Below are 27,970 nucleotides of genomic sequence, written 5' to 3'. Positions count from 1 at the left end.
TAGGTGAAATTACGTAACCACCGTTATTTAAATTTTAAGACGTGATGACATCATCCAAATGAAAATATTGGCAACTCATAAGTAACATAATTGGTTGAGGTAGAATATATTAACAATTTAAAGAAAATCGATCACAGATAAGCGAGTTGAATAGTAAATTCGAATAGTCTTAGCTTCATTTTGTTGAATGGATTGCGACTCCTTGTTAACAAGTTATTTGTCGGCATATGGATTGTCTGGTAATTTAATTCGACAAATAGCCATCTCTTGCAGCTTCTTACGGTCCACCTGTAAATGACAAGTTACATTACTTAAATTATAATAACGTTTTCGCAAGAATGTTAATATAGAAAAATTAGCTGACATGGTCTAAATTTGGATTTAGGCATAATTTCCTGAAAATCACTTCAACCTAGTCTACACTAGCAAACTTTACAGACATTTTGACAAAGTTTGCCAATTTTTTTAGAAGTTCTAGACTAGTTACTAAAGGAGTTGTTTCTAGAGGATCACTTGACTGCAAAAACATCCAATAACTGTTATTTGATTCGCTGAATTCACGAAATCAGCAAACTTGTTTGGTTCACGGCTTAACTCCTGCAAACTAGCCATGTGCTACTTTCTACTTTCTGTCGAGTCTTCCCTGTCTACACGTCACTGGCAAACTTCGGAAAACTTTCGTTGCCAATGACATCTCAGGTCAATCACTTTGCTGTTATCGGTCGCAAGATATGCGATATATAGCCTACCAGTATATTATATCGATACATTCTTCTATTCAATATTTCTATTGATAAAAATATACACATGTTATTATTAAAAAACACAAAGGCACGTCAAACATTACCTTTCCTGTAACACCAGATGGGAAAGAGTCAAAAATTAGAAAGTAAGACGGCTGGATTAAATCTGACATCTGAAAAAAAAACACATTGATATAAGTAAGTAACATTTCGGGAATCAACCTAGTTTTTACAAACAAAACAAAAAATGAGCCTTCAGTTTAGTCCATATAACTTGAGGTTTTTTGTTACCTTTCCTACAAAGAAAGTTTTCAGTTCTTTTTCGGTGACATTGCAACCTTTATTTAATCTGAAATAATAAATTGAATGTTTCGTGTTTTTTTTTTTATGTGTAATTTATATCAAATGTAGTATAATAATGTTTTGAACGGCTTTTTTTAATTGCATAAACCAACTTTAGTTTGGCTTGAAATACATTTTACTTTTTATCATTTTCCTTAAAAAACACTAATATAGGCTATGAAAAAACAGAAAATATTACTTACGTAACACATACGCACACATCTTCACCTATCCTGTAATCTGGTATTCCTAAAACCTGTGGAAAAAAAAACTTCCATGATTCAAACTCATTTTCGAGTTAAAATCAAGATTGTGAGGCACTCGAAAGTTTGGTGGTATCATACATGATGTACAATTTTCCTAAATAGTGAAGACTTATACCGACGACCTGGAGAACAAATCCAATTTTGGGAGTGTAGGCGCTGCATGCGTAGAAAGATTGGTACGCGTCACATGTTACAATAACTTACCTGTGCACTGTTTACGGCTGGATGCGATATTACTAAACCTTCCAATTCTGATGGGTAAATATTGAAACCACCTCTGATAATTATCTCCTGTAAATAAAATAATTTCAACATGTCAATGTAATCAAATATCTCTCGACACGTTTACTGTTGAAACAGAAGATTAGTTAGAAGTTTTCACACGGGAAGAAAGGATTGTAAGTTATCGATTTAATTTCAATACCTTAATTCGACCAACGATTGTCAGGTAGCCATCTGCACTTAGTTTACCAACATCTCTGAAAAATATTTTAAACAAAAATTCAACATTAAGGTTAACATTACATTATTTTTCACAGGCCTACTGTACTAACAAATAAATGTTTACTTGACTTGTTAAGTAAATATAACAGTTGTGATATTACTCTGTTTTAATCCATCCGTGTTCAGTGATCGTCTGTTTTGTTTTCTCAATATCACCATAGTAACCTCTGAAGGCATCCGGACTTCGTACCCATATCTCTCCCTTTTCTCCCACTTCTACGGGACAGCCTTCTTTATCAACTATTTGAATCTGTAAAAATGTACGATTTACTGTATAATATGGCTACACAGTTAAATGCTGTATGAATGGGATGACATAGCTGGGACAAAGAATATATTAGGCCTTACCTCAGTATTGGGCAAGGGTCGGCCTGACGTATTCCAAACATCTGGACTGTCATTGACGGTTAATGAGCTGATTTTAGTTTCTGTTGACGCATACAAATTCTAGAGAAAAAAAAAACACATGTACTAACACTAACTGTTTCGTAAACATGCGCAGACTCTCTATTTATTAAAATTGTCACCCATTATTGTAAGCAACACAAGGACCTAAATTGACCAAGCGATAGTGGCTTCTGCAATTACTTTCAATGCGTGCAGGTGCGAATCCAGGAAACGACATACATTCTCTAGCTTCCCTTGACCTCACTGAGTGCATGTGCCATCCCTGGCCCACAACCTGGATTACTTGCTTCTTTCGCAAGTCTGTTGTATCCTGGGGGAAGCAGGCTTATAGTCAATAATGCATTGAAGTGAAGAGGGATCTCACTCTTCCATGGACCAACTTACCAACACACGAATTCCGTACTTTTTGTGCAACTCAAAAATAACGTCTGTCGGAACAGGCGAACCACCGGTTATACCTTTTAAAAATAGACATTGTTTTTATATACTTATTATAATTTTCTGCCTTATAGGTCGGTAATACTTAGATGTAACGTACCTCTTTACATTATTATATCATTTAAACTTATGTACAGTAAAATTACCTGATTTTATTGAAGACAAGTCGTAATTATCACAAATAGGATTATGCGCAAGATTAACCACACCATCAACCATCAACAAGAAAAAGGTGATTCTAAAAAAAGATAATTTTAGATCTGTCATCGATATACGGTAATTCATTAGATTCAATAATATTAATTAATTAATATTCTTTTGTCTTTGTTCTTTTAAATAACTTGTATTTTTTATGACTTTTTTAAACTATGGTACTGAACGGTATTCTGTTTTATTGCTGTTTTTTATGCCATTTTTAAACTATTTGTAAGCCATTTTTTAACCATCATTTTAGACATTTGCATTGTTTTACATTGTTCTTTTTAATTGTGAGTCTCAAGTTTTAACTTTCTGTATTGTAACATTGTTATGTAATCATGTATTGTATGTTTGATCTTGACCGAATAAATGAATGAATGCGACTATACGCCTCATGCACAGTTTATCCGTGTCTCAGCTTCGTAACGTAGGTCTTACTGTCATTGATGAAACCAATAAATATCAAACGTAAACGTTATATAGTTAAATCTCGCGTGTATGAATTCGTGTTATTTAACACTACTTTACCTCTCGGCTTCGACAGCTTGAATGAACTTTTCAAATGTGTAGGTTGGTGAAGGAAACACTGAAGTTGTACCGTATAGGAGTGGCGCTACTTGACTCAATTGTGTTGCTACAACGTATGCCATGTTGCCGATACACGCTAATTTATTGATCTGTATTATAAAGTGAATTAAGTGTCGACATTTACCATTATCACTATCACTATCAATACTGTCCGGTAGTTTAGTTTCGTTATCATAATCATCTTCTTATCAGCGTACCCGTCATTTTCGTTAGCGTATTCGCTGTCATCTTCGAGTGTGTACGTTAATTTAGTTGTCATTGTTGTATATTTCAATACGTTGTTGACAACTACGTTAATGACAATGAGTTGTCATCGTCGACTCAGTTGCCGTCGTCAGTTGACGTCCTCACCGCCATCATTATTATGGTTCTTGTTTCGTCGTTACGCACATTTGTAGCCTCATCACACACTACCAATGTTTTAATTAACGTCCAATTAAAGGACCAACATCTAAATACGTTTATAATAGGCCTACCTACTTGTGTTTCGTCAAATTGATCTGGCACAAAAACGGTACCATTGAGAGTTTTGAAATGGGTGTACGGTGTCAATTTTGGTGATCCAGTTGTACCCTTTGGAAACAGAAAATGCCATAAGCTTAATTAGTTTAGATCGTTTTCGGGCTTGACTAATCTATAAAACATTTGAATTTGAGCCCCAACGACGGTAACTTAAACGTGTAAGGCCTTGATAACATTGATCGTACTGTTATACAGGGAAACAATTAAAACAGGATTTGAATTTAATAGTTTTTTTGACATTTTATTTTCATCTTAAGCCCTCTGTCTACACACTATCAAACTATTTTGACAAAAATGGTTTGACGTGCCCTAATATGGTAGTGATATGACGTCATCCTGTCCATATATGGGCACATCACATTTTTTGTCACATAAGGTTTTAAAAGTGTAGACAGAACATAAGAATTAAATAAAAATGTGAAAAATACTTCATTAGGTTTATTTTGAAATGTTTAAGATTGAAAAAATTAAAAGGCAAGTTTGAAACTTTTTTACCGATGTCATATTAATATAGCTTATGTCATCAATTGTGACTTTCTTGGTCGCTTTTGCTACTTCTTCCTCACATCCAGAAATAGATATATCATCAAAATTCAACGTTCCACTGAAAAAAGATTAGATTTACTGTCAACTACAGAGTGGATTTTAGGATGGTAGGTCTTTATAGGAGAACCTTTTTATATTATCTTCTTTTTTTCACTAAATGTAGTAGGCCTACTTACCTTTTACAATTTACACCAGCGGCTATGACATTGTTTAAGTCAGGAAACCTAAAAAAAACCAAAAAAAATGACCGTGCTTAGTGTTAAGTGTAAGAAGTATAATACGTAAATGTGAAATTATGAGTAAGTAGCCGTGTGTGAACTAAAATTTAAAACTCACTGTTTTGAATTCAGGTCACCTGGAATACTTTCACTTAACTCTGGAATCATTTCACAAGCCATTGAGTAAAGTGTGTCAGGGCTACGAGTTATGAACAGCGCTTTGCACGGTACCTTTGAAATAGGAGTTTATTAGTATTATTATGCCCGTTCGAATAGGATCGACCCGTCCAGAATTAAGAGCAGAACCTCTTATAAGGGGACAACAAAACGTTCCCTTTATATGACCACAACCCTAATAATATGGGTGGGCCGAGTGTTAAATTGCCACTCATTTGTTGCACACTGGAAAGTGTCTCCATAACAGGTTGTCCTAAAGGAAGGGTTAACAGAAACTAATGTACCCGAAATAAAATCACAGCCTAATATAAAAAGTATAAGCGGATTCTATATCAAGTACGTGTGTGGAAATTACTGCATCAACAATCAATATTTTTTTAATTGAAACATACCTTTGTCAGAATTTTCTTAAAAGTTTCTGGAGTATGACCAAGCAGCAGATTAGCCTGAATACAAGAAAATATATATATACTACGTTTTTTAATTAGTTCAAATTTATTTCGTAAGAATAAAAATATTACTTCTATCAACAATCATGAAAAAAGTACCCCTTAGAACAGCAATTACATATTGGTTTGGGAAATCAACTTAACATAATTTGATTCATTAAAATAATATAATGTTATTGGGTTACCTACCACACCGACGCCTATTGCTCTCGCTGCACCTGTAATAAGGGGCCATTCTACGTGGTTAGCACCTATAACAGCTATACGATCACCACGACGAAGACCAAGTTTGAGTAAGAATCCGGCTGCTAAGTCTACTAACTGAAATAAGAATGAATTCCATTGAATATGACATCAGATTGTAACATTTAGACAAACCATGACTTTTTAAATTTAATGATAGACGTACTTCAATTAGGCCCTATATGTTCCAAAATACTTTGTACTTGAAAAAAACACAGAATAGTATAGAATAGGAAGAAATAGAAAAACATATTTACGCATTCAGCACGTAGGCATATAATCCACATCGTAAGATATTCCCGTTATGTTACTGGTAGGCCTAATGTGCAATGTCTATACATACCCTTTTCTTGAATTCAGCAAACGTAACTCGTTCATTATCGCCGACAAAGATAAGCATTTCTCTGTCCGGATTTTTCTTCACTCTCTCTTCCAACATTTCGTGCATCGTCAGCCCAATAAAGGGCTTCAGACCTGGGGCATGGACGTAGCTCTTATTTCGCGACAACGCCATTCTAGACAACTGACGAACTTTAAAAAGCAGCAGTAGGCCTAAGCAAACACAGTCTTATACAAAATGAATGCTAACTTAAAAATGAACTTTAAACCCTTACGGTTACACACACAATAAGCATGGTCAGGCTGAACAATCAATTTTCCAATAGGGTGTATTGTATTTCCTCTATGGTTAGAGAGATTATAAATATGAAATTAGGTCAATGAAAGTTGGCCTACGATTAGTTATATAAAACAGTATTATTTTAGTAGGTTATTAAACGACAAAAATAGATCTATTTAGTTGTATTTTCTTGTATGAACAAAAATTGTGTACTCGCCCCTACATTCTAAAAAGTGAAAATAACTGTTGCTAATAACAGTATTATTTCAGTAGTTTATTAAACGACAAAAATAGATCTATCAGTTGTATTTTCTTGAATAAAAAGCCTCTCCATTCTAAAGTAAACCTAACTGTTGTTGCTAATAACAGTATTATTTCAGCAGGTTATTAAACGACAAAAATAGATATATTCAGTGTTGTATTTTCTTGAATGAACAAAAATTGTGTACTCGCCCGTACATTCTAAAAAGTGAACCCAACTGTTAAATGTTGCTAAATTACAGTATACTAGGCCATCAAGAGACGTGACATACATACGCGCTCACACATGTCGCATAAACGCGTCAGAACTATCGCATAAACGCGTCAGAACTATCGCATAAACGCGTCAGAACTAACGCGTTTAGGTTTGAGGCGTCAATGACACCTTTTCATTTGTATGATATTCAAGAAGATAAATAGGCTTAAGTAAAACTTTAACGCAATATAACAGATATTAAACACTTTATTGCACCACAGTTTCTAGCAGATGGCCACCTACAGTCACGTGACCTTATATAAACGACACTACCTATATGTATAGGCCTACACGTTACATCGAACACTAAACATCAATATTAAGGACTTTTCATTAAATATTAATTCACAATTAAAAAGATTATCTTTACATGGAAATGTTAAAGCACCTATTTACAAACAATGCCCAGTACAAGCATTTAGCGTGAGCTACACTCATCGCAAAAGCGTCCATTTTCTATATAATGATCAGAAAACTAAACCTCGGTTGCTTGCTTTTATATGCAAATTAAAAATGTATTTAAATAATAAATACAAATATTCTCATGTATAACTGGAAATAGAACTTCGCATTTTATTCCATAATTCTTCTTCGTCAATTCTGTCGCATTTTCCTCTCCAACCAAAAATTTAATATTTTAAAACTATATATACCTATAACTACTGTAGTAACTACTATAGATAGAAGGCGTGTCTATACCCCTTAGTTGAGCACCAACTTCGTAAACTGGTGGTAGATAGGCAGTGGCATAACGCAGAGGCCTGAGGCCCCAGGTTAAAGCGTGGTTCCCACTAGAACGCAACGCAGCGACGTATCGACGCAAAGTGCTGTGTTGCGTAATCACAAGTGGGAACCGACGACGCAATGTGTTGCAAACATCGAAGGTTTGATTTCACGTAGGCGGGGGAAAACACTATTATGGGAAGGGCATTTTCTTACGTTGCGTCGCTAGTGGGAACCACGCTTAAACTCCGGGGCCCCTGGGTTTAGCCAGTGAGCGCTCATATCCGTTACGCCACTGTAGATAGGCCTACACAACCCCTTCCACGGCCCCCTCCACAATCTCCGCTTTACCGAAATATCGGAAGACGTATCTGTCACTCTACGCTTTCGGTCGCTGCATAAATATAACATGAACAATTAACATAAAATGCTAAATAAACATTGACAAATTAATTTAAAATATATAGATTTGCGTAACTAATAACTAAATAAAATATAATTTAACGTATCTTTAAAATAATATAATATACAACACTATGATAAATGTACTTGCTAACTATTAAATGCAAATAAAACTATTGCACAAAACATAACTTATATAACATTTTGAAATTACGCACAAGATATGATATTAAAGGTACCTTTATATATTAATATTTAAGTGAAATCATGTTATACCACATAATTACCGATATTTTGTAATCACTCAACGCTATTTGAAAAGCCGTAAATCTTCATATGATTCGGATCATATGAATAAAACAATATGGTAGTATAGTATTTTGAATTTTAAAGACCTGAACATATTGGGTTTGGAAAGCCTGCTTAGCACCAAGTTTCCGTGCCATAAGGTAGCATATATCTATCTAACTGAAAACGTATGTTTTGAAACAATATTTCTTAACAGTATAGGTATATGAAATCAATTTAGGCCTAATTCGAGGCCGAATGATTTTTACGGTAACTGTATCAATCACACGATATACTACAATATATTATGATTATGATTCTTATACACAATGTTGATATACAGTGAAATCTTGTATGTACACACACGCATCTACAGTTATATTTATACGAGTAGTAAAACCGGGAAGTCCGAAATATTCCCCGATAGCCAATGATCGAAATGGTCACAAAACTTCCAATTATAACGAAGAATAGAACACGCAAAGTATTATAGTAGAAGTATATCCTCCTACATTGTGAAAATCCGAAAATTATGTTAATTTTCATCGTTTGTTGCTGCTGGTACCGATATGTGTTTTTTTTCTTAGAAGAGTTTTAGATGTAAATGTATATAGATGTAATAAAATATAAAAGCATCAATAAACCTGTTTGGCAATCAACACGAACCTTTGACGAGCGTGTTGAAACGCAATAGGCCTAATGCGCACGCGTCAAAGTTCAATGAGAAATTACATTTTATGTTGATAAGTTATCTTGATTGAAAAAGTTAGATTATAAAATATGACTATTTTCAGTGTCAGTGCTGAAAAAGTAATATTATGTTGACAACTCGGACATCCACGGTAAAGCGTGGTAAAATGGCAAATACTAGTAGGCCTACTCAATAAGATAGATTAGAACGCGGAGATGATAGCAAAGAATTCCACACATATGTTAATAATTCTATCAATGATACATAATAGAAAGACCCACCCAATCCTGATGTACATAATATTGGCGTTGGCATACGTCAACTTTAAAATGAGAATTTACAGCAAAATATGGAGTATTTCTACCAATCTTAAATATACATTTCAAATAAATAAAACAAAGAATATGAAGAATAATGAACGAATCAAACATAATTGCAGCAGTTAAACAAGTTTTTGGCAGATTTTTCCGAAGACGTTGATAATTTGGATGCAAGAACAAACAACATGGATACAGCAAAATGTTACATAAGGTGGTATATGTCCTATATAAAACAAAACAGAAGATAATATAATATAATTTTAAATATGCTACTATATGTGGAGTAACTGCACAGATCCCATAAAAGCAGAGAGACTTGCAGAGATGACATATCTGTTAAATGCAGGATAGTCTATGAAGAAGGCTTGACCTCACTGTCAACATCCAGCTGTTGGGTTGAGAACCAAGGAAGCCTATGAAGAAGTCACAACTAGCTTGCGCTCCAACTCAGAATTCACACTAAAAAATGGGAAAAATTACATTTATGTAAATATCAAAAGTACAAACGAGTACAAAGTTTGCATTTAAAAAACATATATAAATTTATGTGAACTTTGACTGATTATAGAGGGCAGCATTCATAGGATTTCAAATGTAGAGTGCGATATAGCCAATATATATAAAAATTTATACTATGAACTGTGACTGATTATAGAGGACAGCATTCAGAGGATTTCAAATGTAGAGGGCGATACAGCACTTATTCATACTTCAAAAGTTCTCATCACTGTCGTACTCTTCTTCAACATCAGATCTAGTTTCTTCAACACACTCTTCCTCTTCTGACTGAGCCCCTGCTCGCGCTCTGTTAGACTTGAAGTATTTGCCATCTTTGTCTAAAGAAGTTGCCTAAATATGGAAAAAAATTCAATTATAGTTATTTAGAAAGAAAGACAAATTTTAATAGGCATACAGATTATTGAAAACACACGAAAATACACTAAAAAATGCTTTTTATAAATTGCTTGCTTCCACAAAATTGTTACGATTAATGAAAATAATTGTGTAGTTCATATGGGGTTAATTAAATGACTGAATAGAGATTATTTTAGTGATAGTTATGCTACAGATAATGTTAGTTTGTGCAGAATAACAGTAAAAATAATGAATATTAAATGAAACGAAAAAAAATATTTATCTCTTTTTTTTCTAATTTCCCATGCAGTCATAATGTGCAGCATAGTCCAACAGAGATATTTTAACAAGTTACTATCAGAGACCCTCAGAACTTACAAAATGCTAAATTATCAGAAAAAAATAAAAATAAAACTAAATATACAAATATAAATGATAAAGAAATTAATATAATGCATAAGATAAAATAGATGCTAATAATATTGACTAAGGCTAGTTATTTTCAAGTCAGATTTCAATCTATCTGGTAGATTTAAATTATATACAGTAGTATATCCAATATATACCATTTATAATAAATATATTATGTGATGTATGAAGTATTAGCTGTGTATAAATACAGTACCCCATCCTTTGGTTCAGTTGCCCATGTTTAATCATCAGGGGACGCTGTTGGGGGTCCAGAATATGTCCCTTTAATAGGGGTTCTACAGTAATACTGTAACAATGCTTGTGTGTCAAATAACCCAATAAGCATACAAGTGTCTACACATGCTCATAAACGACATCTGTGTTGTGATAGCTTCAGCAACTAGGCCAAAATTAAATGATGCGCCATATGTTTGTGATGCTTCATTGCTTTGTATTTTTTGTATAATATTTGGAAGAAAGTTCTTCTTGAGCTAGGCATGCTTAAAAGAAAAGTAGTGCAAGTATTTGACCTCATTGCAAAATTTAATATCAACATTTTTCAACAATTAATTTTTAATAATTAATGAGAGCTTTTTATAAACAATGCTGACATTTTCAAGTAATGTAGAAAAGAAAAATATAAGCCTTGTTAGTTAAATAGAATTAGATACTATCATTGATCAAATGTGCGCACAAACCTAAACCGAGAACAGAACAAACGGTGCCATTTTTACCAAATTTAAAACCTTTGTCATTTTTTCCGTTTTGGTAAAGGTATCCCAGATGGTCTCTAAAGAAATAAGATAATTTTACTAATATGTATGCAGATAATACTGCTGCTTGCATAAATATTGATAAAAAATTTATGGAAATGAAAAAATAAAAAGAAAGTAAAGGTCTCTTGGTGACATTTTTGCACTCAATGTTTGTAATGTAACAACAAAAATCCACATTAAATATAATATGCTGAACGGATTCTTCAGAAAAAAAATGGTACAAACACGACAACGTCAGAGACACTACTAGGTGATACTAATCTCCAACACGGCTAATGTTGAGAGAAGTCTGGAATGATGGTATCTAAGGTCTGTACTTACGGCAACAAGGGCGATGCCTGCTGATTGTACCGACTGCTTTGGTTTGATGTCAAAGTTCATGGACAACTTCTTTGACAACTCAATTGGAAAGTCACGCTCAATTCCACCATCCTCCTAAAAGAGAGTAAAAGCAAATATTTATTTAGAGTTTTTTCAAATACTAATGCGTACTAATAATAATGATATTAATGCATGCAACATTTTCACAATATTTAAATAAAAAACAATCTTACTGCGACCCATGGATGTTGCATGACCTCGAGGGCAGTATAACGCTTAGCAGGGTCAATCTCTAACATACAGATGATAAGTTCTTTGGCAAGGCTGGAGATATCGTCCCAAAATGGCGAAATAAACGAATAGTTTCCAATAATGATTTTATCAAATAGTTCCTCTTGATCGTTGCTCTCACTGTAAAAATAAAAAATAAAAATTTTTTTGATACATGTATTGATTTTAATTCAATAAAAATATTATTAACAAATAATATTTCCATAAAAAATAAATGATTTTACCTTCTAAATGGTGGGAAACCACACAGTAAAATATAAGTAATGACACCAGCTGCCCAGACATCAACTTCTGTGCCATATCTAAAAAAATCAAACAAGAAAACAAATGAACTACGGTGAATGTAAAATGTTGTTTTAATTCATACTAAGATGATAAAAGAATTAGTTCTTACTTTCTTCTACACAAATAATAATATATAATAAGTGAGTTACTAAGGTTAGTTATTTACCCAAAGTATCACTAAATTTGGTGGGCTAGTCACCAACTAAGCCTGAACGAAACTTTACACAAAGAAACCAATCCGTTGACTTACCCAGTCTCAAGAATAATCTCGGGAGCTACGTAAGTTGGCGTTCCACAGACTGTAGTCAAAGGTTTCATTACGAACGTTGCCAGACCAAAGTCTCCAAGTTTTAGTGACTTTGTTCCGTCCTTGTGTTCGCATACGAGAAGATTCTCTGGTTTGATATCCCGATGGACAATGTTTAGAGAGTGCAAGTAGTTGATAGCACTGGCTAGATTGTGCACCATGCAGCTTGCATCTCGTTCTGTGTATTTGGTCGCCATGGATATGGCATCAAAAAGGTCACCGCCCTGTAAATACAAGTTTAAGGTTTTTTAAAAACCATGTTTGGTAACATAACCATGGGCAGATCAAAAGTTCTACTTGCATGAATGAAATACACAATGAGAAGTTTGGATAACGACACTTTGACCAAATTCAATACTTCACATAAACAGGATCAACCGGAGTATTTGAATTAGTTGTGCAGTATGTTAATGTATTAACTTTTACCTTTACTAATTCCATTAGAAGATACAGCTCATTTGGCGCATCATACTCATCCAGTAACTGGATTATATTGGGATGTTTGACATTGCGAAGAACGTTCACTTCACTCTCTATCATTTTTTCCTGTTAAATGAAACACATTTATAACATTAAACACATTCATACCATTAGCACATTAAACACATTCACATTACATGTCAGGTGAATTATTAGTATACAATTTTCAATTTGTTTCAAATACAGCATTTATACAATGTAGATTTTTAGTAAATTTAAATTACGCATTCATTGTCTGTCTTTATTATGGAATGTAATCCATAAAGAAGGTAATGCTTGGTTCTCACGCAACAGAAGACCAGTAAGTAATTTGACCAATCACAACATGATGGATCATTCAACAACTGCTTGCGATTGGTCAACTCTACGTGATTGCATTGCTTCCAAGGTGAAACAAAGCTTAACAGAGTAAGATCAAAAACTCCTTAAAGACTGGCTTACATTTTAATATTGTTTTAACAGTGAAGAAACTAATTGCAAAAACATCTAGATTTAAAAAAATTAACCTCAATATAAATGTACTTTAGTGATAATTACTAACCTTTCCTTTGCACTTTTTCTTATCAATAATTTTGAGAGCAAATTCCTCTCCAGTTGATCTGAAAAGAAAGACACATCATTTAAACACTACAAAATGTAAACCTTAAATTATAATAAATATATATAATAATTTTATCTCATATTTATATTTTTAGATTACTTACCAATTATATTGATACTCATTTCATATATAAATGTTCATAATATAACATAAATCAAAATTGTATGATTATGATGATCATGCAACATTAATAATGATAATAGTCATGTTGATAGTGATACCAATGATAACGATGATGATGATATTGATGATGATTATGACAGTTAATATTAATTTAAAATTGATAGTTATAGTTATTATAATAGGGATGAGTTTGATTATATAATTACTAATGTAGATGAACTATTAACATTCTTCTATTGGTTATAAAATGATATATATAAATGAACAAAAACATTAATTAAAAAGAAAACAAAAGTAAATCATAAATTATGTAAAATAAATATTTATTGCAACATTATAAAAAATTGATATGCAAAACAATATATAATTGAAAATGAAATACATATATGGCATTAATTGTAAGCAAAAACAACGGGAACAAAATTCTTTATAAAAACAATTATAATACACTATAATATACTATATTAATATTAAGTGTGTATATGTATGTATATATATATATATATAAGCTTGTTATCATTTTGAATATAATATATTGCAGAGGCAAGTTATGGATGGAATAATTGTGATAAAAGATAGATCTACAGATATGGACGGTATCATTATTAATATCAATATATGCACAAATAAAAATGAATTAAATAAATTTTCATACATAATGGACAAATATATCTAAACAACATAGTAGCACAACTTTAAATTTACAAGGCATCGGGTTACCATTGCAAATAGGAATGTATATTGACTTGCATAAAGCATTTCACAAATATAATTAAGAACTACAATTACAAATACGGTATATATATTTTACAATATATTCACAACATGCAAATTTAAACTGGTGTTGATTTTTAGATGTGGAGGGTGAAGTAGTGTGCGTTTTCGCCATTAGTGTTAGTTATTTTTAACAAACAAAAAATGACGAACTTGTGTACAGTATTATACAACGAAATCAAGCAAAATAAAAAATATTAAACTTTAAATATATAATGCATAATAAAAATAGATAGAATTTTAATGTGTAAAAATTAATGGATAGTAATAAACTACTTTTAGGGCATTTTGAAGCAGAAATAAGCTGGGATTAGTGCAGATATAGCCCCACCCCTAAAGTTTGGCGTTCGAGGGTTGAACTATTAAGTTAATATTGGTTTAAAAATTGTATGGTATGTCTTAATATTTTAATAAATAAACATTAATATTTGAATAGATTATTAGTATGTAGTGAATTATGAATATTATATACTGTATATAGAATGGTGTTTATTGCGCCAGCACATTATATATATTTTAATGTATACGATCAATCAAAGCATTATAACATGCAAGAATAACAACATTGCACAAATTCACATTCTTTATAAACATAAATAATATTTGATAATAAATAATATTTAGTAACGATAAATAATATTTAGTAATGAAAAATATAAAATAAATATTCATAAACAGCATACATAATACAATAGCAAGCAGGCAACTATAAGCATTATGGGTGCAATCCCACAATTCACCTGTCAGTGCATTCCTTGACAACAGCGAAGTTTCCGTCACCTATGATGCGTCCAATTCTGTACTTCTCCAGTAGGCCGGGAGGCGTGTTTTCGTTGTCGTTGGATGATGAATCTAGGTCAAGTTGCTTCGGTCTCTTTTCTTCGACGTCATTTTGAGAGTGAGCACTCGCAATACTTGATGGAACGCTGGTCTTTCTAAGCTTTTGTGACCCTAAACAAAAATTAGAAAAAAGTTACTACACAAGCTCTTGGACATCGCTATTCTGGGGACACCCTTAAGTGGATACTTTCCTATGAAACCTATGTGGTTAATATTTCAATACTACGGCAAACCATTATTCTGGGAGGGGGGGTGTATTGGTCATTTTGTTGAGTCCAAAGTCCCTCTATAAAATAGAGGTTTGTGTTTAAGATCTATTGTATGTAAGATAATTCATTCTTGGTCAATAAACTACAACAATCACTTTGTACTTTATATTGGCTTGTAGTTCACATCAGGGTCTATAGAAAGCTAGTACAATGGGACTATTCTATTTTATTATGTGGTCGATAGCATGTGTGTGTGTTTGTTTCTATTTGTTAGTTAGCAGGATTACTTTACTCAAAAAGATTTTAAAAGATGGATTTCAAAGCTGTATGGGAGACAAATCATTAAATTTTTATATGCCTAGGCGGAGGTTTGCCTTTCTAGTTCATAATACGTAATGATAATAGTTATGATTACGATAAGTGATGATAAGTTAATCTACCTCCATATTTACTGCTACCACCAGGTGATGATGACCTTGAGCTGCTGTCACTGCTGTCTTTCTTCTAAGAGGAAAAAATAAATAGAATTAAAAAAAAATAAATATGCAAATGATGAACCAAAATTGTTGCAGTTGATAAATAAAAATAAAGTGTTCAAAATGAATTGGTAAAATGCAAATGGAATTGGTAAAATGCAAATGATGCCATACTTAATTGATATACATTAATTAGTTAATTTATAATGTTAAAATAGATATGCATCATGACATGTCTTCTGGGGAGATTGAAACCTTTGACCTCTTGGTTACAAGTTTTGCATATGCTAAATCCACAAAGAAAACATTCATTTTCTGAAATGTACCGGTATATGAGGCAAACAAATACATTAAAACATTAATGTTTGCATTAAGAAAATTCATTCATGGTTGAGGTAAAATACCATTAAGACAGGTTTGAAAGCAAACAATACATAGTTAATTACAATATTGATTTGCATATAAGCAATGCAGGTGTCCACAAAATTACATATTAATTCAACACCTGGCATAGGTACAGTACATAGCCCTATATATGATTCAAATTGGTCTTTGTCTATGATTATTTACGCTTTTAAATGTATTATGGAAAAACAAGGGATAAGTTCAAATTAAAAAATATCGACATCGTGGGGACTTTTAGTAATCATAAAGCCAGGAATTACATTTTTGATTTGTCCACCATAATACCTAGGAGTAGTTTGCCATAGATTATAGAATTATAACATTAAAACTTAGCATGGAGGTAAAAAATATCTTTTACCTCCAAAAACTTAAACTCTGTCTACACTATCAAATTAGTTTGACAAAAAAACGTGATGACATGTGCCCAAATATTGTAGTGATATGCTTAAATATGGTAGTGATATGACATCATCATGTCCATATATATGGGCACATCACATTTGATAGTATATAGCGTAGAAAGAACTTTAGTGAAGTATAGATAATATTTGACTATACATTCAAAATTTTAAAAACAAAAAACTAGGTTGAAAAAATTGTTTCTATATTCTATTCACACAGGAATATTTCAAAAGTCTGTGTTATTAGAAATATTCAATAGGTGGCACAAGATACAAATTAAACACAGCATTAACAACATCCGGCCATCTTGGGTTTTATGTTTACGCCATATGCAAGATGACATTTGCAAGACGAGGTGTAAACATATTCTTATTTGCTCGTCGTATATTCTTGAAAATGAGTCATCGTAGAAGAAACTAAGAAAAGAGACTAATTTATCTTCTTAGCTGACCATTTCCTTATTTCATATGAATTATAAACAGAGTGCAATTAGGATCTATTTTTAATCATTTCTGCTCTATTAAGAATAAAGATGTTTAATGCAATAATAATTACAGTATTAACTTAATTTTTTAGATCTGTCTTCCTTCTGCACCTTTCAACTTTAATATTTCAAAGAAGTTGTGAAAGAGAAAAATTGTATTTTAAATGTACAGTAATATTCTTCAAAATGTGTGTAAAGCTGTATCTAAAATAATTTAAAAGCATTAATGGGATAGAAGATCAGATAAAAGACTGTAGTGCAGTACTACTAGCATAATAATACGGAGCTTTTGATTTGGGATGACTGAGGACCAACCTAGGCCAATCGATGTGTTGTCGGTCGTCGCCTGAACCCAGAAACGATCAAACATGTGTCAAGGTGTAGAGCGAGGACACGCGTCCCAATATTCCCACATGCGCACAATGAACAAATATGTCATAGTTTGGTTGTCGAAAATTGAACGCTGCCTAATTATGTTTCTGAGTTGAATAAAAGGAAGAAGATATTTGATCCAGGAACAGAAACTAACGCTATACAGTTTTTTTTATTCCTCAAAAGGATTTTTAAGTGTATAAAGTGTTATTTCAAACCATCGCATGGTATCAATGCCTTATATACACTATCAAAAAAATGTGATGTCCCCAAATATGGTAGTGATATGACCAACTATGGTAGTGATATGACCAACTATGGTAGTGATATGACATCATCATGCACATATATGGGAACATCAAATTTTGTTGTCACATAAAGTTAGATAGTGTAGACAGAGCTTTATAGAAGAACCATGTGTACTATACTATGATGTTAATTAAAGATGTCAGTCTAATAATACACCTGCTTTTCATAGATGTACACATTGTGTGTGAAATAGAGGCAGGTTATGAGTCACCTGCCATTATGCTTGTTGACACACTCACAGGATTAAACACCTAAGAACTGCTGGATTATTGCTATGAAATTAAAAGGTGAATATAATTAAACGTGGTCATTTAATAGGATTGTAAGCTGCAATTAGCAATCACGTCGCATGCACGTAGCTACTCCAAAAAAACAAAACCTCTGGAGAGTGTCTTTTAAAAAAAAAAATTTATAGTAATACTTTTTAGTTTATAATATTTGAAATATACTTATATTATTTGAAATATTTTAACTTTTATTATGGAATAACTCATATTTGTAATATAATATGATTGACAATCCAAAATGTATAAAATGATCATATAATATATATTTGGTATTACACTCGAAACAAGTTATATGTAATGCAAATCTTTAGCAGAATCATTGATTTTATAAGCCGTGATAAATTTAATACTTTATTTTTAGAATTTTAAGTTAATCTCAAAATGCGTACCACAAGTCTCGACATTGTAAATCGAGTATATACACATTTATTACGATTTTACGGTAGAGCATACGTCTGGAGTATACATCTGTTTATGAAATAAAAAACAAAGCTAATTAAAGTTGACAGGCGAGGACAATGATAGGGTAGCCATATTGAAAAATGATAATTTTACTCGCTCATGTAGAGGATGATATATGACATTGTAATGTAATCGTTTATGTTACAAATGAGAGAATATTTATTACGTATTCTGTCGATGAGAGTATAGGTAATGTGATGATGATAAACCATTAGCAGATTGTGGATTTGATGAAGGGTAAACACTTAACACAACTTTGAGAACAAAATCTGGGAAATTCACAAATAAGAGGCCTTTAAAATTTGTCATAAATTCCTCCAAATAAGAAGATACCAACTCCTGATTCTAATTAGGGACCATCAACCCTCATTAGACTCTAATTACGAAAATATGAATCTTTTTCAAATATTAAATAGAACCTCAATTAAGCTCTGTCTACACCATCAAACTAGTTTGATAAAAAAAGTGTTATGTGCCCAAATACTATATGGAAGTGATATATCAAAATATGGTAGTGATATTCCCAAATATGGTAGTGATATGACATCATCATGTCCATATATGGGCACATCACATTTTTTTTGTCACATATTTTTCAGTGTAGACAGAGCTTTAGAGAGTCCTCAATCATGTAGCAGCAGCCTTCAATATTGACTCTAAATAGGGACACAGGCTAACTTCAGCGCTGGTGCTAATAAAGTGGTTCTTAAATAGAGTAGAAGGTGTTAAGCTCTGTCTACACTATCAAACTTTATGTGACACCAAATGTGATGTGCCCATATATGGACCTAGTTGATGTCATATCACTACCATATTTGGGAATATCACTACCATATTTGGGCACATCAAACTTTTTTTTGTCAAACTACTATAGTTTGATAATGTAGACAGAGGTGTAGACAGAGCTTTATACATAGATTTACTTTAAAATTGCCAATATTTGTTAAATCTTTAAATTCAAATGTATACACAGACAGAATATCACCCCTAGCTTGGGACTATTTTAATTATAATGAAAGCATTTGAGACATGAAGTCTGTTATGATAATGAAATCAGGAAAAAGTGTGATTTGCCAAAGGCCAAGGAAAAAGGTATGAAAACCTGTCATTTCTATGAATTATTAGACTTATTATACCTGTTTATCGCAAAAAACAGTAGTATAAAATAGTAGTCTAAATACTGTATGTACAGTACAAGGATATCAGAAATATAACAACTATTTTAAAATGTCTATACAGCATATTCTAAAAAAATAAATACTTAATAGTACTGTATAGGATGGCGATTTCATTTGTGTGATTTCAGTGTTCATTTTTAGTATTAATAATATTATTTCATATTAGATAGTAGTATATCTCCTGCCTGGACATAGAATCCACAAAGGAATCAAGAGAGCAAAACACATCCCCTCCCCCAGGAAAGAAACCCCTGCCTCCCCACACACCGAATGTACAAAATGAATTAAAATGGCATAACTAGTTCCCAGGTCATCTAAATTCAAAGATTCTAGATAATTTTATAGACATTTGGTAAGAGCCAATAAATCTATTTCACTTAAAATTCCAAGAAAATTCTCAATAACAAAAAACAAGTGAATTAATGTAATGGTTTGTGGTATTGGAAATGTAGAAATTTGTTCTGAGAAAATATCTTTCCGAGAACTACACATTTTGACTCAAGGCTGTATGTTGTATTGAAATATTATCATGTCTCAGGTCATACTGTGGCCAACTATGAGTCATAAATATGAATTACTAATGTGTGTTATGGTTTGATATAGAAGTGAGGCAAGGATGCATTCATATGTGTTTAATGAGAAATTGTATGTGATCAGGTTCTTAAACTGAAAACTAATTAAAATTACAAATTAACAACAAATAATAAATATTTAATCAAAAATAGGTTTTTGCTTTTTCTGGCATCCCATACTCAATTGTATTCTTTAAGTTTTTGTTATGAACAAAAACAAGATATAACAACAATTAAACTGTATGTGAATAAAAAGCATATAATACGTCCTGTAAAAATTATTGCAAAATAACCAAAAGGTATAATCCAAAACCTAAAATATAGAGCCATAGAGAAATTCCAAGCTTTCGAAACCAATTTTGTTTTCTAATTGGAGCTAATACATATGCAAGAAAACAAGGATAAATGTTTATTCCTCGGTATAGCCTTGGCAAAATCTGATACATTTGGTAACGACAGGAAAAAGCGTATGCATGAATCAATATTCTCGCGCATTAGGTGCAGATTGCGCATACGTGTCTGTGATCAGTGCCAAACACGTTGTAAATTATGCAACACCGCTTACAAATTACTTAATCAAATTTCACGCTGTCTATGGCAGGTTCTGAAATGACTTTATAATTCTTTGTCTCTCATCTTCTTCATTTAAATAATTTATAAATAATCAATATAGATTATAAGTTTAAAATAATCCAATTAGTTTTGTAATTAATGTTCTTGCATAATATATTTGGAAATGAAAAATGTTTGATTTATGGAAGAAATGGTAACATTTCTGGACATTCTCCCTTCAACAGAAGATTATATTTAATTATTACAAAATATTTATTAAAATTCAATGTTTTCTCGATAAACAAATTTGAACTAGTTGAACTAGTGTTTAAAAATACAATTTTGAAATCTATTTTGGTTAAAATTCATGTCCGTTTGTACCGCTAATCATGATAAGCTCGTTTTCGTCCTCGGCCATTAAGGAATTCATTTGCAGGTTAATAAAAATGTCCAGCGGCAAGAGCATGGTAACGTTATGATCTGTAAAGTATTATAAATTCTTCTCAGCCTGTCCTATTAAGCATTAAATATTCGGAATTACACAGTATATTGATTGGCATTCTATATGACCTGTCTTCTGATTTCAAAACTGCTCAAGCGTGAACTATGGTAAATTATTAGAATTCTGTATTTATTATATTATGTGATTTCTACAGATAATATTATAAAAAAAATGTTATTTATTATTACCAGTTTCCCTCAAACAATATCAATTTCATGTTGGCCGAAGCAACACAAAATATTTAGCTCCATTTTTTTTTAAATGACAGTCAAACTGCTAAAATGCTAATAAAGTGTTACATTTAATTTTAAATTGAAGCATATAAACTAATTTATTTAACTAATTTATTTAACTAACTTATGCAACTAAGTGTTATATTTCATTATTGTAAAATTAAATATTACGATCGAATAATTAATTTAAATTAATAAATCTGCAAAAGCAACAGTCATACTGTATAGGAATCTAATACATAGTAATTAATATTTTTTAAGCAAAACAAAATTTTAGTTTTTTGACTTTTGAATAAATTATTTATGAGCAATTCATTTATTCATTTATCAAGAATATTACCATTTATCTATGCAAATTAATAATTTATTCATAAAATCAATAATATATTCATAGTATAAACGTTAGTGATTTAGTTTTGTTTACTTGATTTTTGTTTTAATTGGCTATAGTTGAATACCTGTTAGTATTAATATACATATGAACATTAGAAATGGATAAACAGTACTGGAGAATACCCTTTGACACACTTGCAAACGGATTTGTTGATACTCTCATCGAAAACGTAATGTTATAAATTCTGAGTCATAATAATGATTTGTGTGCGCCCACGTACGTAATCAATCGCGAGCACTCAACCCCCGTCTGGACAATGGGTTCATTAGACAACCGGAACAAAACCGATGACTAAATTTCTCGACAGTAGAAACGTGTGTCAACAGAGCATGGCTTTGTTTCGTCGAGACATGCTTCACTAAGCAAATAATAATTATTTCTATGTTGACGCTGCGAATGATGAATCACGTTCAAATAGTGCTTTAATGTCCAAACATTTCAGTAATGTTAACGTACATTCACACACAAAGAAATATTAATGAGTTTGAATTCAGATAAAGAAAAGAAAGAAAAATCCAGCAAAAAATCAATTCCAATGTTGAAAGAATTCATATTGTACAGTACATGCACAGAAAGATGAATTTAAATAATGTTTGGGTGTTCACATACAAAAATTAACAAGCTACATATTGTGTAAAAAGGTTTAGGAGACAAACATTAATTTAAATGTTTCTGAAACCTTAACAATGCTTAGATTTGTAATTAGAAAAACTAGTAACAATCTCTAATAGAAGTGACATTAATTATAACATATGAGGAAACCATTGAGGAGGTTTTGAGTTAGGTTGAGAGATATTTGTATACATGATAACGTACTGTGTGACTACTAGAGAAAAATTTATTTTATGTTATATATTAATGATGTTCTGGTCTGAAACTTATTTACTAGAGAGTATTGCTATAAAAATTGCTTTGAAAAAATCTTAAAATAATAAATAAATCTTTAATCCTACCTTGGCTGATGCCGCACGTCCAATGACTGGAGACCCCTGCGAATCAATTGAGCTCTTCCTTTCTGCAAGGGCCTCTTTGGCAGACTTGGATCCTTTACGACCACTATCAATCCGCGATTGCACGTTTCTATAAAGCTTAGGTGAGAACGGATGTTCAGGTGTTTTGGTTCTCGCACCGGAGCTTGGTCGACCATTCACTGCAGAATAATAAATAAGGACGATTTTTTCGTGAAAAACAGTCTGTGGCCAAATGTTAAAAGTGGGTGATATACTTTTATTATGCTATCTTTTATTCCAAAATACAGTTCATTTAAATATTATAATGTGTTGTATCTTTTAATGTTTCTGTTAATAGAACGAAAAATAGAACTTCTTACTGTTGCTACTTGGTGACATACTATGCCGCATTGGAGCAGGACTTTTCAGCATTGCACGGTCCCGCCTCGCCGACTTGCGGTACGCAGAAATATTGTGGAATTCTACAAAGACAATAAACAATTTTATAGTTACTTTAGTACAGTGCTATATATTTTAGTGACACTGTCAAATACGGTATTGGTAATTTAAATAGGTGAAAATTAAGGTAAAATTGAATACCATTGTTTGCCAAATCGAAATCATCTTGGGAATGTCTTTCCTGTCCATATGCAATAAAGACCTCTTCGTCCTTGAAAAAATCCTGCAAACAAGTGACCTATAAAAAAAAATATATTAAAAACAATGGAACTTCCACCTAATATAACAATATATCTACAGTATTATATTACACTGTACTATTTAATACTGTACATGAGCATATTCCCTTACTTCCCCTACTTTAGGCTAAATTCAAGCACAAGATAAGTAAGTAAAATACATATTATTATAATCTCAACCCCAATTTTCAAAATGTCATATACAGGGTTGCTTGGGAGGGGACACGGGGAGGTATAAAAATATTATTTATCTTTATACCTCCCTGCTTGGACTATACTTAGTCATATACAACAGTATTTCTATTGGATAAATTTTCCATATATAAATGTGAGAAAACAGAGATCATGATGTGGTAGCTATAATTTATGAGCACATTACCGGTATCTAAAATAAACTTTCACTTTTTATCTGCACTTTACCAATATTAAAACCAAATCCGGCATGGCTGTCAATAAGCAGATTAGACATGGACGACGTGCTCATATCTAATGTCAAGTTTCCATCACACTATGTTTATTACTGTTTATCATTGAATGCATATTTTTTTTTCAATTTCCAAATTTATTCAAGGTGAAAACAATAAAATATGATTCATGTTTAGATTGAATCCAATATGAATAAATACTGTATAATAAATTAGTATTTCAATAACTCAAAATGGAGATTTATTTTCTTTAAAAATCTAAAAAAGTTGACAAAGGCATTTTTTGAAATACTGTATTTAGAACAAGCATATTTGTGGACATGCTTAATTTGGATTTTGCATAGTACATAAATTTAATTTGTAATTAGTTTTAGTTAATCAACATAATCCCTTTTCAGTTTTAATTGCTTTAATTTGATTGACTGTGATATCTTGGTAATTGTCTTTTGCAAGACAATCTACTTCTTCACTGATCTTAATTTATATCCAGCTGTGCATTTGAAAGATTGAATAATTAAACTCAAATGGTGAATATTAGAGAACAAGAGAAAATGAATACTATTACATGAACGGATCAAGAGAGATTCGCCCGACCATGCCGATGAAAGGGCATGTTCTCGGGAACAGTCCTTCCTACCTAAAATATTACCAACATAAAAAAAGATAGAACACTGGGTTAAGTTGAACACCACATCTTACAACTCCTGCTCCACAGAGTACACCGTCGGTACGTACCTGTTTGCCGTTGATTGTGTAAAGTTTGCGAACAGCTCCAGAATCCAACTTGATTGCGTCGGTTATGTCCGTTAAAACTTGATCAAAAGAATGTGCTGTTTTCTTGTTCAGAAGAATACGAGCTGCTTTACGAGGCTTTGAACCACTTTTAATAACCGTTACTAGTTTAGGTTTTATGAATGTTCGAGTATCTTCCTGCGCACTTTCTACCCCTCTGTTAGCGGGAGATGACGAACGGTTTTCGTATAAACTTTTACTCTCGCGTTGAGGCGTACCGTGACTCCATGTTTGGTTGCTAATTTTTGTATAGTCTATTCTTTTAAAAACCTCTTGCGAAGCACACACGTAGCTTTCACCCGGAAGCAATTCGGTCAGTGAGTGAATTCGGCGTGATCCATCTGCAGTAAATATTTGTCTCACGCCCTGTGGAAGATGTGATTGGTCAGCTAATGTACGTGTAAGATCAGCCAACAGTGCCTCAAAATTTCTAAATCTTTCTGGCGACACTGCATACGTTATTCCTTTGAAGAGGCGATCGCCATTTCGATAAAATCGGACCTTTATTGCTTTCTTGTCGGTTGTAAGTTTACGGAGCGACGTTCGGATGAGCACGCCATGTGCACTGTGTGCAGGACTGGGAAGGCCGTTGTGAATAGAGCGCAACTTGCGTCTATCTGCATGGAAGTGCTCAAGTTCTGATACTGTATAATCTGCCATCTGTTTGGTCTAAATAAAAATAAATATAAAAAACTTAATAAAAAAAATTATTTTAAATAAGGTAGCGGAAACAATTCTAAAATTACACAAGCATTACAGTAGGCCTACCTAATTTACAAGAAAGTTAGAGACAAATTGTAGGCTTACAAAACACACCTAGGCCTAGGCTAGGCTCAAGCACCTGGTACTGTAACTATGGAGGTACTAAGTACCCGCTTACACTGTAAAGTAAGTCAGTGCAGGTCACAGCTGTATGATCCCTGCTGGTAAAAACTATACTCAACATTAAAATAATACATAAGTATGTTCAAATCTTACTTGGTACTTTGCTTAACAAATCTTTGAGGTCCAAAAGCCGGTTGGTTGGCCCGAGAGCAAACAACAATAGCAGAACAAACTTATAATATCTGCAACCGACTATGACAAGTGAATCATTCCAAATGAAAAGGAATAGGGTTGGTCATTCTTATCAATAGTTATAGAGGGCGGTATGGCAATATTTCTTACGTTCAGAGAAGTTGAATTATCTGTTCAATTCTGTGATTAATCATGTTCCGGTAGTAAACACTCATACACATAGCTCTCCCTGATAATGAATTCGTTTCAAACAATAATTCATTTAGTGAAGATGTACACAAAAGCTGTTCCGAGTTCAGGCATGAAACATCATTAGGATTATTATCATTTCTTTCGCCCCCGTATCATATGTATCATAATTGTAATAACATCAAACACTTAACATGATTGTTGAGATAAATGCAACAAGGGTCACCACACATACACGAAGCACAACACAGATCAAAGATTCACATTAGACAAATACTGTATAAAAGACAAACATGAATGGCGTAAATATAAACTCATGAACTCTTATAGCACATGGTAGGCCTATTAGATGACAGATTGGTAGACTTATTGGTAACCGATTCGGTACTAGCATGTAACCTTCAGTACCGGCATGGTAACCAATTCAGTACAGCATGGTAATCAGTACAGCATGGTAACGAATGTTTTACTGTTAACCATTTAGGTACGCTAACAAACTTGGTACTGTTAACGAATTCAGTTCTGTCAACCACAATTTAGTACTGGTAGCAACTTCGATACTGGCATGGTGACGAATGTGGTACTGTAAACATTTCGGCACAGTAACAAATAACCAATTCAGTATTTATAACAAATTCGGTAATATCAACGCGGTCTGTTAACCAATTCGGTATTCGGATACTGTTAACCAATTTGTAACTGGCATGGTAACCAATTCGGTACTGTTAACCAATTTGTTACTAACATGGTGACCAATTTGTTACTAACATGGTGACCAACTTGTCACTGGCATAAAAAACAATTCGGTACTGTTAACCAATTTGTTAATAACATGGTAACCAATTCGTAACTGGCATGAAAACCAAATTGATACTGTTAACCAATTTGTTACTAAGATGGTAACCAATTTGTTACTAAGATGGTAACCAATTTGTTATTAACATGGTAACCAGTTCAGTACTGTTATATAATCCGGTATTAATATCCAATTGAGTACAGGAAACATGTTTCATTATCCAGAAAATGTAGGAAAGGGAATATGGTACACGTAGACCTACACGTAGGTGGTGTAGGAGGTAGCTACATACGGGACTTCTTGTCCTGGCGTGCGTCGTTCGATTATTAAACGCGACATACGACACTTGATGAGAGTAGTGACAAATTCACCCATGAAACATGTCATCTATCTTCCATTAGTGCTATCACAAGTAATAACATTACGTACTACATTTTAAAGTCGTTTTACAGTTCACAGTGAGTTGATATACGGTATCGCATGCAACATTACGAGTCAAGATTAAATGTATTAATGTCACGAATGCGCTTTATAATAGATACGTGACAAGATTATGTAAATCGAAAATATTATGTAATATTTATCAATGATATCGTACCATCGATCACTCATGTAATTCAATAAGTTATTAAATTATGAATAATTTCGTGTAGTATGCATGGTTATACAGTGAAATAATTAATGTGGGTTCGAGACGGAGTTTTGACTTAATATTAGTTCAAAGATAAATATTTTGGCACATATGGCGTTTCATACGTGTACTATTTGAGCTTGTATTTTAGACAAACATCGAAATAACTACAGACTTAGGGCAAGTCTATGAAATAATACGTGCGTTGTGTACTTTACTAAAATACAGGCCTATACCAACGAGAGGCATTCGAGTGAAATTCGTGCTACCTAATACTATAGCCTACTATATAACATTTTCATCAGTAGGCTATTATTGTAAATTACTCATTATTTATAAATAAAAAGCTGTTTCTTTGACGTGGGTGGT

General features: G+C 32.5%; 2 protein-coding genes across 5 annotated transcripts; both read right to left on the bottom strand.

Moving 5' to 3' along the window:
* Window positions 1-131: 131 nt before the first annotated feature.
* On the bottom strand, window positions 132-6,184 carry LOC144843056 (medium-chain acyl-CoA ligase ACSF2, mitochondrial-like). Its single transcript, XM_078699719.1, has 18 exons — window positions 5,982-6,184; window positions 5,589-5,716; window positions 5,343-5,396; window positions 4,892-5,004; window positions 4,732-4,779; window positions 4,505-4,613; window positions 3,968-4,060; window positions 3,428-3,576; window positions 2,848-2,939; window positions 2,648-2,721; window positions 2,204-2,302; window positions 1,957-2,105; window positions 1,776-1,830; window positions 1,556-1,642; window positions 1,289-1,341; window positions 1,035-1,092; window positions 848-916; window positions 132-288 (listed from the first exon to the last, which is right to left on the bottom strand). Exons 1-18 carry the CDS (start codon window positions 6,154-6,156, stop codon window positions 214-216), a joined length of 1,680 nt encoding a protein of 559 aa, XP_078555845.1. The 5' UTR covers window positions 6,157-6,184; the 3' UTR covers window positions 132-213.
* A 783-nt stretch (window positions 6,185-6,967) lies between these two features.
* Window positions 6,968-26,196, bottom strand: LOC144843775 (serine/threonine-protein kinase DCLK1-like). 4 transcript variants are annotated; one of them, XM_078700713.1, is made up of 15 exons: window positions 25,947-26,196; window positions 24,912-25,637; window positions 23,654-23,750; window positions 23,434-23,535; window positions 23,057-23,253; window positions 15,916-15,979; window positions 15,167-15,377; window positions 13,470-13,527; window positions 12,875-12,994; window positions 12,392-12,672; window positions 12,081-12,158; window positions 11,799-11,976; window positions 11,566-11,679; window positions 9,903-10,051; window positions 6,968-9,661 (listed from the first exon to the last, which is right to left on the bottom strand). In XM_078700713.1, the coding sequence occupies exons 2-14, from the start codon at window positions 25,626-25,628 to the stop codon at window positions 9,914-9,916; spliced, it is 2,355 nt and encodes a 784-aa protein (XP_078556839.1). In that variant the 5' UTR covers window positions 25,629-25,637; window positions 25,947-26,196; the 3' UTR covers window positions 6,968-9,661; window positions 9,903-9,913. The 4 variants fall into 4 exon arrangements, 3 of the variants coding, with proteins under 3 accessions (XP_078556839.1, XP_078556838.1, XP_078556841.1); XM_078700712.1 differs by having other exon boundaries at window positions 9,913-10,051; XR_013612286.1 differs by lacking the exon at window positions 6,968-9,661 and adding an exon at window positions 11,167-11,258 and having other exon boundaries at window positions 9,923-10,051.
* Between the last annotated feature and the right edge of the window lie 1,774 nt (window positions 26,197-27,970).

The sequence above is a fragment of the Antedon bifida genome, chromosome 5 (assembly GCF_963402885.1).
Source record: "Antedon bifida chromosome 5, ecAntBifi1.1, whole genome shotgun sequence".
Lineage (NCBI taxonomy): Eukaryota > Metazoa > Echinodermata > Crinoidea > Comatulida > Antedonidae > Antedon > Antedon bifida.
The sequence above is the reverse complement of the archived record's forward strand: the minus strand, read 5'-3'. Positions and strand labels throughout refer to the sequence as shown.